This window comes from Anabrus simplex, chromosome 6, assembly GCF_040414725.1.
Source record: "Anabrus simplex isolate iqAnaSimp1 chromosome 6, ASM4041472v1, whole genome shotgun sequence".
Taxonomy (NCBI): Eukaryota; Metazoa; Arthropoda; class Insecta; order Orthoptera; family Tettigoniidae; genus Anabrus; species Anabrus simplex.
Genome location: NC_090270.1, coordinates 145,651,870 through 145,668,484, shown reverse-complemented (window position 1 = coordinate 145,668,484; position 16,615 = coordinate 145,651,870). Strand labels below are relative to the sequence as shown.

Below are 16,615 nucleotides of genomic sequence, written 5' to 3'. Positions count from 1 at the left end.
AAAAAATACATACCACTTTCCACGTCTTCATCATCCCATGGTAAGTTATTGTTTCTGTGTGCTAGACTTCCTGCACTGCCAATACTGCAGTCTTCAGTACCACTCCCAACACCTCCACGTATATCAGACCGTTCGCTTGCGACAGCACTGTCTTTATCTTCACGATCCACAGGGGGAAGGGCATTCAATGTTGCACTTATACTGTTCCTGTTGAAGAATTTATAGATATAATTATTATTCCATAAAAGTTACACATCCATTTGCTGTAAACTGTAAATATGCAATTGGAGGTCTGGTCATTGTAAAAAAGTGTAATTCATTGTTCATAAATTCTGGCAAGGTTAATGCACTTATTGTACATACTGTACATATTGTAAACTGTGTAAATAGCATAAGACAATTGTGTTTAGCATTAAGTTAGTTTACTATAAGTTCCAATGTTTATAGTTTTAATTCTTGACCTTAGTATTAACTAGCTGATGTACCCGTGCTTCGCTACGGGATTCTCAGAAAGACTGTCTTTTTGTGGTTTTCCCGACTAAAGTCAACTTAGGCCATTACAAAAACGCCAGTAGGATTGTAGCGATTAAAAGCAATGTTATCATATAAAATACTCGATCAAACAAAAAAACTGCACATCTTCTCCCAGTGCTATGGTGCCGATCTAACAGTCCAAAGTTTCAGTGCTGGAATGATTTGACCGCAGACAGCCGTAAACACTCCTCTGCCATTATTCCGTTAAATATGCACACTGCTCATTCCAATCAGTGCCTCAGAGTAGGGATTGAATAGCTCGAAAGCTATGATGAACCAGTTTGTTACGTACCAGTAGTATCAGAAAATGAATGAACCAGAGGAACGATATGCTAAAGAAGAAAGTTATCTAATGACCCAGCTACTTCCCGCCAATATTCAGGCAGGCTGTTATACTCTGTGCGACTGGGCGAGTTGGCTGTGCGGTTTGGGGCGTGCAGCTGTGAGCTTGCATCCGGGAGGTAGTGGGTTCGAGCCCCACTATCGACAACCTTGAAGATGTTTTCCCGTGGTCTCCCATTTACACACCAGGCAAATCCTGGGGCTTTAACGTAATTAAGGCCAGGGCCGCTTCCTCCTACTCCTAGCACTTTCCTATCCCATCGTCGCCATGAATCCTGTCTGTGCCGGTGCGACGTAAAGCAAATTTAAAGAAAACCTCTGCATACAGCAATAATCTCATCTATCGGAGATGAGTGGCAACAGAGACACAAAGCACATCACAACAAACAATGGTCAATGTATTTTATTGTTGACCAATGTTATGAGCTTTCTGTAGTGTAGGTCTTCACATTTAGTTTTCTTTGACTCTGTAATATTAGGGCGTCTTACAAAATGAATTATACTGTAGCGTAGAGTGTAGTTCCTTATTCTCCGACTTTGTATGCCGATTTTTATTAAGATAGGACAACTAATAACAAATATTTGAGAATAAAATCTTAGGCCTTCCTCTAAACTACCATTACTTTCAGCGTGAATAAAATTGATTATGGCCTAGATTGGAGCGACTTATTCCATGGCTTTACATACTGATTTTCATTAAATTTAGTGAATTGTGGTGCTATAATTTGGGATATGCCTAAATTGTAATTCTAGACCAGGTCATACTACTCTGCACACTGCTCATTCAAAACGGCGCGTCAGAGTAGGGATCGAATAGCTGGAATACTATGATGCACCAGTGTGTTACATACCAGCAGTATGGTATCAGAAAATGTATGAACCAGTGGAATAACATGCTAAAGAAGAAAGTTTTCTAACTCCCCAGCTCTTTCCCGCCAATATTCAGTCAGGCTGTTATACTCGGTACGCAGCAGTATTTCCATCTATCGGAGTTGAGCGGCAGCGTAAGAGACAAAGAACATCACAACAAACAATGGTCAATGTAAAGTTATTGTTGATCAATGTTATGTGCTTTCGATATTGTAGACCTTCACATTTAGTTTTCTTATGACTCCGAAATACCACTCTTATCATAGTCGGTATGGTTAAAGTGAATAAAACATAAATGATCGGAAATTGTATTCTCTATAACTTCTGTTACGTATAAATAATAAAATTGTTTGAATAAAATTGTTTATAATTTAGACTGTAGTTTCTTATTCCCCGACTCTATATACCGATTTTCATTAAATTCTGTTAACCCATTTTCTTGTGGTTCGGAGTTGATAGCAACAAAAATACAAATTCTTGAATATCTGTGTTATCAAAGCCGGTATGGTAACAATGTATGACATAAATGATAGGAAATTTAATTCCATATAACTTTAGTTATGCAGTAATTATTGATAGGACCAGTGATAATATAAATATTTGAGAATTATATTTTAGGCTTTCTCCTAAACTACCATTTCACTCAGCGTGAGTAAAATTATTTATAGCCTAGATTGTAGAGGCTCAACCCCAGACTTCGCATATCGATTTTCATTAAATTCTCTTCAGCTGTTTTCTCATGATGCGTGTACATACATACAGACAGACAGACAGAAATTACGGAAAAATAAAAAGTGCAGTTCCTTGTTACTACGGATATGTCCGATACAGAAATACCATTCTTTTCAAATTCTGTGCAATGTACAGACAAAACTCTTATTTTATATATGTAGATATAGGCTGAAGATGCCCACAACTAGGGCGAAACATGTCCCTAACTGGTGCGTTTCATTCGTGTAGAATTTAACCACTAAAAATATATATTTGTATTGAAAAGGTGGATACAATAATTTTAATCTTGAAAGAGTTTACTTACCGGATACTGGCCGCACTTAAGTGACTGCAGCTATCGAGCTTGGTTAAGATATTGTCAAGGCTCAATCTGAGTTATGGTTCATTATTGGTTGTTAGGACAGACTAGGATATTTAATCATACAATACGAGGTATGGCTATTAATAAATGGGACTGCTCTTCTACCTTTCACAGGTGTATCAAGGGAGGTGATTGAGAGAGGAAGTTATTGACCTTGAAGCTATTTGGAGTCACCAGCAGTTGCCAGAAATCATGCCTATTTTAAAGATCAAGGAGCATGTGAATTTGAAATCCCTTGTGAAATTGAAAAAGATTCCCACAGATTGCTTTAACTTAAATGAAAGAGGTGTATGCAGGACTGTAGTGGAGGGTACACATAGGTATACACCGTATGCCCTCTGCTTAACTCCACTCATTAGAGTATGCTTTCTGATTTCTTCCGTACACCCTCTGCCTTTGTTTCTTTGCTTTTTTAATTTTGCCATTTTGTCATTGAGTTTTAACACACTAAATATGCTTATAATCATGAACATCGGTCGTTCAGCTTGAGAACATCATCTGACATCACTGATTTAAAATCATCACTATTCGTTGCTTATGTCTCCGGCCTTATGTTCATGTCATTCAAATGCCCTCACCAGTTGACCGATTCAACCTTGATAAATGTATGAAGACGTTGCTGCAAAACCACCATACTGCAACACACATCAGTTCAAGAGTTCCTTCCCATGAAAAGTATGATCACAAAACAAAAGAGGTATCTTGGATTGTCTTTTTAATAAGTAGCTGGAAGTTGGTCAAATAGAAAACTACTGTGTAAGCAAATTAAAATTTTCAAAGTATCATAAACTATCTTCTATATGTCTGATTTATGCCACTAATTTTAATGCCAGGTTGGTCTGGCATCCGGGGTGTGTCATACATGACTTAGAGTGTACCCTGTGAGATTTTTGTGACTGCAGCGCTGAGTGTATGGGGATACTTTATGTCATGTACATGAGTGGCTGGGTGGTACATGATTTATTGAATGTCTGGAGAAGAGACAATGTGCATCTGAGTTATCCAAATCACGTAAAAATATGATAAAAATACACCGAAAGTGAAATTTTCCAGGCAGATCAATAATTGAGTGTCAGGGTTATAGTAGATATGGTAAACATTGTTAGTATTTAAAAAGTTTATAAAGTACATAGTTGTTTTGCTATAAATTTAACAAATAAGGAAGTCTCAGACATGCTGCAAGATACCAATATAAATGGTCCATTATTGGACATTATAAATTTTCCAGCTAACTCATTCCTGGTTGCCAGCGTTTCGCCTCAGTGTCCTAAGTCAGGCTCATCGGTTGGTAAATAGCACACCCACCAAGACGCATGGCTAGTGCATACCATGGAGGCCACTGCGTAGGCTATTTGGAGTCACCAGCAGTGCCAATGCACTATGAGAGACTTTGTCTCATTACCAAAAATTGATGCCTGCCAGGCCATCAGATGATATAGATGTTGATTCCCATAGGGAACCTGAAATATTTGTCCCGAATGAGTAAATTTATAATACCAATATAAATGGTCCGTTATTGGACATTATAAATTTTCCAGCTAACTCATTCCTGGTTGCCAGCGTTTCACCCCAGTGTGCTAAGTCGGGCTCATCAGTTTGTAAATAGCAATAGTAATGGTAATGAGACAAAGTCTCTCAATTTTTTTTTTTCCGTGTGGCTATTTCTAGCCGAGTGCAGCCCTTGTAAGGCAGACCCTCCGATGAGGGCAGGCGGCATCTGCCATGTGTAGGTAACTGCGTGTTATTGTGGTGGAGGATAGTGTTATGTGTGGTGTGTAAGATGCAGGAATGTTGGGGACATCACAAACACCCAGCCTCCGGGCCACTGGAATTAACCAATTAAGGTTAAAATCCCCGACCCGGCTGGGAATCAAACCCGGGATGCTCTGAACCGAAGGCCAGTACGCTGACCATTCAGCCAACGAGTCGGACAAAGTCTCTCATAGTGCATTGGCTCTGCCAGTGGCTCCAAATAGCCTACACAGTGGCCTTCACGGTATGCACTAGCCATGCATCTTGGTGGGCGTGCTATTTGCCAACTGATGAGCCCAACTTAGCACACTGTGGCAAAACGCTGGCAACCAGGAATGAGTTAGCTGGAAAATTTATATTGGTATTATGAATTTACTCATTTGGGATAAATATTTCAGGTTCCCTATGGGAATCAACATCTATATCTGATGGCCAGGCAAGCATCAATTTTTGGTAATGAGACAAAGTCCCTCATAGTGCATTGGCACTGCCGGTGGCACCAAATAACCTACACAGTGGCCTCCAGAGTATGAACTAGCCATGCGTCTTGGTGGGTGTGCTATTTACCAACTGATGAGCCCGACTTAGCACACTGGGGCGAAATGCTGGCAACCAGGAATGAGTTAGCTGGAAAATTTATTATGTCCAATAACGGACCATTTATATTGGTATAATAAATTTACTTATTCGGGACAAATATTCCAGGTTCCCTATGGGAATCAACATCTATATCATGCTGTAAGATGTTAGAACAAATTGCTTTTCTGTTGTCCTCTTGCTCCAGAGTGAGATTTCTAGGAACCAGCTTTGGATACATTTTTTCTCTTCCTTCTCTTCCCTAAAATGAAAAGTGTCTTGAAGGGAACTCATTGTCAGTCTGTGGAAGACTTAAAAGAGAAATTTTACATGTCAGATTAAACAAGCAAAAAGTGCATTCAAAGCTGGTCGCTAGAAATCTCACTCCAGAACAAAAGAACAACAGGAAAGCAATTTGCTCTAACACCTTACAGCACATCTGAGAGTAACCAGACATTCTGGAAGAAGTCATAACAACCGGACGAGTTGGCCATGCGGTTAGGGGCGCGCGGCTGTGAGTTTGCATCCAGGAGATAGTGGGTTTGAATCCCACTGTCGGCAGCCCTGAAGGTGGTTTTCCGTGGTTTCCCATTTTCACACCACGCAAATGCTGAGGCTGTACGTTAATCAAGGCCATGGCCGCTTCCTTCCAATTCCTAGACCTTTCCTCTCCCATCGACGCTATAAGACCTATCTGTGTCGGTGCAACGTAAAGCCACTAGCAAAAACGAAGAAGTCATAACAAGAGTGTAATAAGACATAGAAAATATAGAACATGATCCTGAAGCAAAAGAGGCAATCAAAGCACGGTGATGCTGACTGTATTTTTTTATTTTTAGAGTATTGTTTTGATTGAATTGGTGCCTCAAGCTCAAACAGTTGTGGGAGGTTGTGGGAAGACACAGCAAACCCCAGAGCTGAATGACTGCATGTGCTGTAAAGAATTTTGTTGCACTTCCCAAAAGCTTTCAGATGAAGTCAGATTTCTGGGGGAAAATACAAACAGAAAACAACACATGGTTTTTTGCATCAGGACAATGTTACAGCTCACAATTCCATTTCTATGAAGACATTTTTGGCTGATAAAAGCGTTGCAGTTCTTGAGCATCCCCCGTACCCTCATACTTACAACATCTGCCCCCTTGCGACTTTCTTCTTTATCCCCAAGTGAAAAGTGTATTGAAGGGAACTCATTTTTAGTCTGTGGAAGAGTTAAAAGCAAAAATGGCAAAGGTACTGCATGGGTTGATAGTTAATGACTTTCAAATCAGTGGAAGATTCTTATGCAATGGTGTATTGACAGAGAAGGGAAGTACTTGATGGTGATTAAGTGAAGTTGTAAGATTCTTTCAATAAATTATATATATGATATTAATCCAATTTATAAATAGCCATACCTCATATTGTTTCTAAAAATGTTTGAGATTAGAGTTCAGAAATATACTGTACTTCATATTGATTTTTAAGCTATATTAATAGGGGAATATAGTTTGGCCGAGTCCTACACTAACTTATGTGGTACTTGCTGCGCGACCATGGAGTTCCAGAGCTCCAGATGGATTTGACTGTTCTGCTCAAACACCACCAGCCATGTTAGATGCTCAGTTGGCACCTCTGATGACATCTTTTTGAAAGCTGGCGTCCATCCGGTATCTATACTATTACCACTTCTTTTCATCCTTGCCATGGACACTATAACATGTGATCTTCATCGCTATATGGTGATGGCATCATGCTTGCAGCTAAAACTAGGGAAGAACTTCAGCAACAAGTACAGATGTAGGTTTCATCTTAACACTGTGAAAACAGAGTATTTGGAAACAAGTCCAGCTGATGGTTCCAGTGAAGCTAACTTGTTCATATACCTGGGATTGTATCTGCAGGATGAGGGTGGAATCTTAAGTGATATTAGAGTGCGAGTCAGAGCAACATGTTTAAAGTGGAGGGAAGTCACAAGTACTTTGTGTGACCACAGAATGCCAGTCCATTTGAAGTCAAAGATTTATCAAATTGTTGTATGTCCAGTGGTGTTAAATGGCATGGAATGCTACCAAAACTAAAGAAAGTCAACTTTATGCAATGGAAATATGCATGGTTTGCTAGATAGTAAGCATCTCCCTCCGGGATCACATCCAAAACAACACTTTCAGGCAGCAGTTTGGTATCACCCCCATACAAGATAAAATGCAAGTAGGGTGACTGGATGGTTTGACCACATCTTATTGGCAGCACCTAGAACAGCTGCCAATACCTCCTGTCATCTTGCCATTGACAGCCAACAACCACGTGGCAGGCCCAAGCAACGATGGCAGGACAATATCCAAAAAGGCCTGAGAATTTGCAGCATTCATCCAACTGATGCCCAGGACCAAGCAAAGTGGTGATCGAAGATTCTAAAAGTAGACACTGCTCTGCAGGACAACACTGAGCTGATGATGATGAATAAGAGTATAGAGAGCCAAAACCAATTACAGTCTTAGGCTATTCAAGAGTGATTTTTACAGACATACTTGTTAGGGACATAGCACCTAGGGATGGGCAAACTAGGGGACATTTCTACACAAATTACTTTATTTAATTTTAAAGATTTTTAGAGCAGAGTTAAAACACTCTAATTTGGGAAATGGTCCTCATTTTTTTTTAAATTTCCTAAGCTCCATCTGAACAATGCTTCATAAAATATCTGGTAGAAAACAAAGCATAGTTATATGATAGAGTGCAAATAAGAAAATATGAAGCAGTCTTTTTACAAAATCTGACATCCTATAAGGAAACAATAAATAAGAAAATATCCTTATTATTACAAAAGCCATTTATAGCATACCATATATAGCCTATATTAATGAACAACCGACTGCATATTAAGTTGCTCTTGCAAGTTGTGTTCACTTTTTATTATTTTTCTTTTGTCAAGTTCTGATATATGGCATGTTGTTACCAAAAAAATTTTTTTTTTACAATTTGTTTTACGTTGCACCGACACAGATAGGTCTTATGGCGACGGTGGTATAGGAAAGGCCTAGGAGTGGGAAGGAAGCAGCCATGGCCTTAATTAAGGTACAGTCCCAGCATTCGACTGGTGTGAAAATGGGAAACCATGGAAAACCATCTTCAGGGCTGCCGACAGCGGGACTCAAACCCACTGTCTCCCGGATGCAAGCCCATAGCTGCGCGCCCCTAACCAGATGGCCACCTTGCCCAATAAAAGAAAGAAAAAGAGATGTTCAGGAATACCTAGAAATTATATAACAAGTTATAAGCAGAGTGGAAATAAATACAAAGAGCTTTGAAATTATAACGACCATTGGTTGTAAAGTGGGTTAATGACTGGCAGACATAGTTTACAAACATTTGTAATAAATTAAAATTAAGGATCTAATAGGGGTGGTGTTCACCCACATCTATTCCTAGCTAAAGCACTGTCTGCTGGCAGTAGCTAAGTAACTACAGAGAAGATTCTTGGTGAGCAAGATGTTAAACAGGCTGTAGTAGGTATAATAGATGATGTAGCTCATAGCATTAGTGCAATAAAGGAAGGAAAGTTATTGGATTTTCTTTCATGCTGCCCTGTCTCATCACAGTCTCTCTCTCTCTCTCTCTCTCAAGTTTCTAAGAATAGTCCTGGAATGGGTATAGCGGAAAACAGAGGTTAAAAACCTTTCGGTTTCTCTGCTTTTAAATAATACACCAATATCACATCTTCATGAAAAAAAGCACAGTTCAAGATGTACAAAATGGAACAGAACAATATTCTTATCTTGAACATATCCAATCACATCACAAGTGACCATTTATAAACAAATGGGATTAAAGAATGACGCATTTGCTAGAAATCTTGAATACAATATATACATACCTGAAAGCTACACTGCCAAAACCAGGTCGTTCAAAGATACTCGCTGGTTCCTGTAGCAACAAGTCTTCCCCAAAGCCACTGTCATTATTGTGGAGGAAGTCAGGTACTGAAGTTGCATGCCGTAACTCCCCCTTTGTGTCAAACACATCAGTAATCTTGCCCCTCTCTTTACCTGTACAAGAAATGAGTACATTTCAATATATTTGGTATCGTATTCTTCCAAATACAGGCAGAATAAAGGTAGCAAGTAGTCAAGAGAGATAAGGAGGGAAGGATGTAAGAAAAATACACTTCATGAATAGGGTTAATAGATGAAATATCAGTAACTAGGATGAATATATTATATCTAGGGCCTGGATTTTTTAAAAATGCATATGCACATATGCAGTTGCATATTTTGAATGACAGTGCATATTTTGAACGTTATTGCATATACATGTATATTTTTCTCTTAGGTGTGATCGATTATCTAAGATTTCTGAACAAAATGGAAAATGTCATGAGCTCAATGTTGTACATCCCTTGGCAACACTAGAAGTCTTCGCTGATCATGATAAGTGCTTTCAGTTTTGCAATACAAGCAGGTAGACAGATAATGACCCTTTTCACAACAGCTATTTCCTTCTGTCTGACATTCCTTTCTCCTTACAGTCACATCATAAGGTTTACTTAAACAGTGCGTTCATCTGTCAACTTGCTCTTTGTCTGTTGCAGTGTTTTATCAGATTAAAATGTAAAAATACCTAAAGATAAGGGCTATAGGTTTTCTTTAATTAAATTGTGGATATCAGGCAATAGTGACTCTTCAAGTGATGGTGATGTAGTGTACTGTCAATTGCAACAAAAAATTTCGAATTGAACAGCATTCGAAAACAGAAATCCCTTCAGTTAATTCAAAACACCATTAGTTCTTAAAATGATGCCACTGGTGAAACTGAGGAAAAAGTTAAAAGGAAACTCAGTGTAGTGTTGGACTCAAACCAAGGGCTGAAGAAGACTTAATATATAAGTAACTACATAAGTGGAATCAGGCAGTCTTTGCCAGAAGAATGTTCTGAGCATTCAGTGCCAGTGAACAAGTACTGGCCGGTTACGTCCGTCGACGTAGAACGATAATTTTCAGCCTATAAATTAATTCTGTCTGACAACAGAAAGTCATTGATGCCTGAAAACATTGAAAAACTCTTGATAACCAACTGCCATGCATCATTTAGGAAGGAATGAAATATGTTTATCAATGTAACACTGAGTTAAAATTAAATAATGCATTTGGTAAGAGTATTTTGTTGTATTTCTAGTGCATATTTTCATGCATATTGTCAACATTTTTAGTGCATATGTGCATGCATATTTTTGGAGTTTTTAGTCCATATGAATCTGGGCCCCAATTATATCACATTATCATCATGTGTTTACCATCCACGTTTGACTTTTCCCGCAGACTCAGTGAAGAACCCCACCTTTTCTGCCTCAAGAGCAGTGTCCTAGAGTGTTAGACATTTGGTCGGGGATAAAACTGGGGGAGAGGACCAGTACCTCGCCCAGGTGGCCTCACTTGCTTTGCTGAACAGGGGCCTTGTGGGGGATGGGAAGACTGGAAGGGATGGGCAAGGAACAAGGAAGGAAGTGACCATGGCTTTAAGTTAGGTACCATACTGGCATTTGCGTAAAGAGGAAGTGGGAAACCACTTTGAGGATGGCTGAGGTGGGAATCAAAATCCCTCTACTCAGTTCACCTCCTGAAACTGAGTGGAGCCAGTTCCAGCCCTCATACCACTTCTCAAATTTCGTGGCAGAGCTGGGAATCGAATCTCGGCATCCATGGGTGGCACCTAATCACACTAACCACTACACCACAGTGGCGCACCTATTATGTCACATATTATTTAAAAAGGAGCAAGACGGTCAATAAGATACCTTGTGGCCCTTACAGAAGATTGAGATGTTCCATTTTAAAAAATGTAGTATAAAATATGTTACATATATACTGATAGCATAGCCATGTTAAGCAACATCGGGCATGGTAACTATTTGGATTGGGCATGGTAACTATTTAGATAGGTAGCTCACAAGAGATTGGCAAGAGCAGGAGCAGAAAGGAACCGGTTACCAAATCACTCACAACTCCAGCTGAAAGAGTCTGCAATTTGGCCCCTGACCTAGCTGGGGACCACTGGCGTTTCCTGGACCAGAAGTTCAGGTGTTGTAATAGACGAAATTAATAGATTAAATATAAGCCCGCACATTCTCTTTCTCATTATTTCTTTTACCAGATTATTATTAAGACACAGAGATAAAAGAGAAAGTCTAAAGAGAATTCATTTTCTTTCAGAGGTGAAATACGTGCTTTGGCCATTTCAGTCACTTCACCATTTTAAAATTCATATAGGGTCTACACAGTCACTGGTCCTGAAAATGGGTCAGCATGGTCTGCCACTGTCAATTACTTGTTTCTATTTTTTCAATATAAGAAAGTGATGAAAAGTTAGTGTTTAATAATTTTTTGCTAATGGCATTACGCACCGACACAGATAGGTCTTATGGCGATGATGCGATAAGAAAGGCCTAGGAGTTGGAAGGAAGTGGCCGTGGCCTTAATTAAGGTACAGCCCCAGCATTTGCCTGGTGTGTAAATGGGAAGACATGGAAAACCATCATCAGGGCTGTTGACAGTGGGATTCAAACTCACTATCTCCCGGATGCAAGCTCACAGCCATGCACCCTTAACCGCATGGCCAACTCGACTGGTAAATTTTTTTAATGCTTTCACTACCCATTTTTCAACTTGATTGCATAAGCAATAATACATTCGCGTGGAACTTGAAAATAAAAATCAACACGAAGCATTGCAAACTGAAACAATGCCTTGGCCAGGTTTAGAAAGCATGAGGCAAATATACTGAGAGTGTATGCGCTATTCCAGGGAGTGAAACTGCCGAGTCATAGGGAACAGATCAATGCCTTGGCCGGTTGGTAGACTAGCTGAGGGTTCCGGATGGTGCTAAGAGTAACTACAGTATATGGAGCGGAACAACGAACAATAACGAAAGAAAATTGCACTATAATGTACACTTAAACAAATTAAATAAAATAATTTATTATTTTTCTTTCTTTGGGCATTGACACAACTTACAAACCCTGAGAAAATGCTACTGCTGGTAACCATTAGGATGGGTAGCTCAGGGCTGATGAGCAGAGAGCGTATCTATTTGAAGATGGTAATTCAAAAAAATGTAGAGACTGCCCTTGTCCCATCATATTTTCATGTTGTCCTTGTCTCTTCTTTCTGTTTCTTCCTCTTCCAATCTTATTATTTGTTCCTATTCATCTTCCTTTCTATATATGACTTGATTTATCACTTGTTTGTTTTTTCCACTACTTACAGTTATAGATGCAGTTAATTATTAAAATTATGATCAACTTACACTATGAACTAAAATTCTTGTTTTTTTACAGAAGTGAGGCAAAAGAGAATGAAAAGATTATGAAATGGTGTCACGTCATTGTTAGAACTGAATACATGCATTTTTAAAAATAAAGGAATAAGGAGCTTCAAGACTGCAGAATGTTACCAGGTGAAATTTATACACAATATTAGTGTACCTGAACTCATGCTCACATTTAGCCATTTAATAACAGACTCCTTGTATGTTTGAATATAGGTATCTACATTATTTTAATTGATACAATAATACTTCACCTCCATTCTGAGTGTTGTCACCAAAGGATCCCATGTATATAATTTGAGAATCTCGTTTGAGTCCATTGAGACTTCTTACAGATCGTTTCCCATCTGGTTCCAACTGAAAAACAAGAATAAGGAATACTGAATTTATTTATGAAAACAGAAATGAAAGGAGAAACAGTACTCAGAAGAAGGAATTGAAATGGAGTGAATTTTGGGTTGAAAGCAGAGGGTACTAGTGGAAAAAAATTATTACATTCTAAATGTGCAATGACCATTATTTATTTAGCTATACACCAATAAGTAGCATCTCTCAACATGGAGTGTTACTTATTTTATTGCACATACAGCAAGCAAGGCATCTCGGCATGGACTCGTAGAGGCGTCCGATGGAGTCCTGATATATTCCATCACTACAGTCTGAATCATCGCACATAGTTTCTGCATGTTTCACACTACAGGTATAATGCTGATTGTGCATCCCATCTCACCTCGCCTCACCTCACTTCACCTCACCTCACCTTACACATTCTCAGTTTGGGAGAGATTAAGTGATGCGTCGAGCCAAGGAATAGTATCTACATCTTGAAGACAGGCTCTCGAGATGACAGCAGAGTGTGGTTGACTGTTATTCTGTTTTTAAATTGCACCTAGTGGAGAGTTCACGAGAGGTTAGCATAACAGGTTACAGGACCTCTCCAACATATTGCTGGATGGTAAAATTGTCCATGATGAATACCAGAGGTGATTTGGCATTGAAGGCGATTGTACTCTACACCATGACACCAGATCTTCTAGAGGTGTAACACTCAACAATAAACCACTGGTCTTGACGCTGGCCAGGGTGGCTACACACATAGATTTGCTGGTCATCCTCACCAAGATAGAAATGAGACTCATAACTGAAAACCGCTTGCAACCACTCCAAGTATAGCCAAGCCTGTCTTTGCTGACAATGATATGGTGTTAAAAGGGACATCATAACAGTTTGTGTGAATATAGTAGTTTTTCATGCAGTTGTCTGACAATGGTGTGAGAAAACACAAGATTAGCTGTGGAGGGTACCATGACCGTTCGGGTGTCCAAAAGTGTAGATGTTGGTGGACGATCCTTTCATCCTATCTCACCATGCTCTAGGTCTTCCAGAACCTTCCCATTGATGGCAAGTGCCTTCTTGTGCCTACTGGTTCCAACATAGTTTTATGGTAGCATCAGCACAATTGATATATTGAGCAATGACCAGCTAACTTCACGGTGGCCCACGATGTGACCACTTTTGAACACATCCACTTGCTCGTACTGTCTGTAAACCTTCCTCTGAGGCATAAACAAGTTCCAAGGATACAGCTACAGATGATTTGTGAGTAACAATGACATGTCCACACCTCCAGACACCCTCATATAGAGTGGATGGTGAATAATTTAAATGGGCGTGAATTATGACCCATTGGTGTGTACAGTGATCTAGAATCAATCAATCACTACTGATCTGCATTTAGGGCAGTTGCCCAGGTGGCAGATTCCCTATCTGTTGTTTTCCTAGCCTTTTCTTAAATGGTTGCAAAGAAATTGGAAATTTACTGAACATCTCCCTTGGTTATTCCAATCCCTAACTCCCTTTCCTATAAACAAATATTTGCCCCAATTTGTCCTCTTGAATTCCAACTTTATCTTCATATTGTGATCTTTCCTACTTTTAAAGACACCATCCAAACTTATTCATCTACTGATGTCCTCCCATGCCATCTCTCCACTGACAGCTCGGAACATACCACTTAGTAGACAGTTCGTCTCCTTTCTCCCAAGTCTTCCCAGCCCAAACTTTGCAACATTTTTGTAACGCTACTCTTTTGTCGGAAATCGCCCAGAACAAATCGAGCTGTTTTTCTTTGGATTTTTCCCAGTTCCTGAATCAAGTAATCCTGGTAAGGGTCCCATACACTGGAACCATACTCTAGTTGGGGTCTCACCAGAGACAAATATGCTCTCTCCTTTACATCCTTACTACAACCCCTAAATACTCTCATAACCATGTGCAGAGATCTGTACCCTTTATTTACAATCCCATTTATGTGATTACCCTAATGAAGATCTTTCCTTATATCAATACCTAGGTATTTACAATGATCCCCAAAGGGAACTTTCACCCCATCAACGCAGTAAAACTGAGAGGACTTTTCCTATTTTTGAAATTCACAACCTGACTTTTATCCCCGTTTATCATCATACCATTGCCTACGGTCCATCTCACAACATTATCAAGGTCATTTTGCAATTGCTCACAATCTTGTGACTTATTTATTACTCTGTACAGAATAACATCATCTGCGAAAAGCCTTATCTCTGATTCAACTTCTTTACACATATCATTGATATATATAAGAAAACATAAAGGTCCAATAATACTGCCTTGAGAAATTCCGCTCTTAATTTTTACAGGGACAGATAAAGCCTCACCTACTCTAATTCTCTGAGTTCTATTTTCTAGAAACAGAGCCACCCATTCAGTGACTCTTTTGTCAAGTCCAATTGCACTCATTTTTGCCAGTAGTCTCCCATGATCTACCCTATCAAATGTCTTAGATAAGTCAATCGCAATACAGTCCAATTGGCCTCCTGAATCCAGGATATCTGCTATATCTTGCTGGAATCCTACAAGTTGGGCTTCAGTGGAATAACCTTTCCTAAACCCAAACTGCCTTCTAATAATAATAATAATAATAATAATAATGTTATTTGTTTTACGTCCCACTAACTACTTTTACGGTCTTCGGAGACGCCGAGGTGCCGGAATTTAGTCCCGCAGGAGTTCTTTTACGTGCCAGTAAATCTACCGACACGAGGCTGTCGTATTTGAGCACCTTCAAATACCACCGGACTGAGCCAAGATCGAACCTGAAAAACTGCCTTCTATCAAACCATTTATTAATTTTGCAAACATGTCTTATATAATCAGAAAGAATGCTTTCCCAAAGCTTACATACAATGCATGTCAGACTGACTGGCCTGTAATTTTCAGCTTTATGTCTATCACCCTTTCCTTTATATACAGAGGCTACTATTGCAACTCTCCATTCATTTGGTAAAGTTCCTTCATGCAAACAAAAATCAAACAAGTACTTCAGATATGGTACTATATCCCAACCCATTGTCTTTAGTATATCCCCCAAAACCTTATCAATTCCAGCTGCTTTTCTAGTTTTCAACTTTTGTATCTTACTGTAAATGTCATTGCTGTCATAGGTAAATTTTAATACTTCTTTAGTATTAGTCACCTCCTCTATCTGGACATTATCCTTGTAACCAACAATCTTTACATACTGCTGAGTAAATACTTCTGCCTTTTGAAGATCCTCGCATACACACTCCCCTTGTTCATTAATTATTCCTGGAATGACCTTCTTGGAACCTGTTTCTGCGTTAAAGTACCTATACATACTCTTCCATTTTTCACTAAAATTAGTGTGGCCACCAATTATGCTCGCCATCATGTTATCCTTAGCTGACTTCTTTGCTTGATTCAATTTCCTAGTAAGTTCCTTCAATTTCTCCTTACTTCCACAGCCATTTCTAACTCTATTTCTTTCCAACCTGCACCTCCTTCTTAGTCTCTTTATTTCCCTGTTATAATATAGTGGATCTTTACCATTCCTCACCACCTTTGTAGGTACAAACCTATTTTCACATTCCTCAACAATTGCTTTAAACCCATCCCAGAGTCTGTTTACATTTTTATTTACCGTTTTCCACCGATCATAGTTACTTATTAAAAACTCCCTCATGCCTGTTTTATCAGCCATATGGTACTGCCTAACAGTCCTAATTTTAATCTCTTCCTTTCTTTCACATTTATTTTTAATTACCATAAAAACAGCTTCGTGATCACTAATACCATCTATTACTTCGG

At 39.2% G+C, this 16,615-nt stretch overlaps 1 protein-coding gene across 1 annotated transcript in view; it reads right to left on the bottom strand.

Annotated features, from left to right (window-relative positions):
- The window catches only part of Sans (SAM_USH1G_HARP domain-containing protein Sans), a 260,636-nt gene that overhangs the window by 6,245 nt on the left and 237,776 nt on the right, over positions 1-16,615 (bottom strand). The window contains exons 6-8 of the mRNA XM_067149972.2: positions 12,724-12,826; positions 9,024-9,195; positions 14-207 (exon numbers count right to left, since the gene is read on the bottom strand). Coding sequence (XP_067006073.1) covers positions 14-207; positions 9,024-9,195; positions 12,724-12,826 — 469 coding nt within the window. The remainder of the gene's footprint in view (positions 1-13; positions 208-9,023; positions 9,196-12,723; positions 12,827-16,615) is intronic.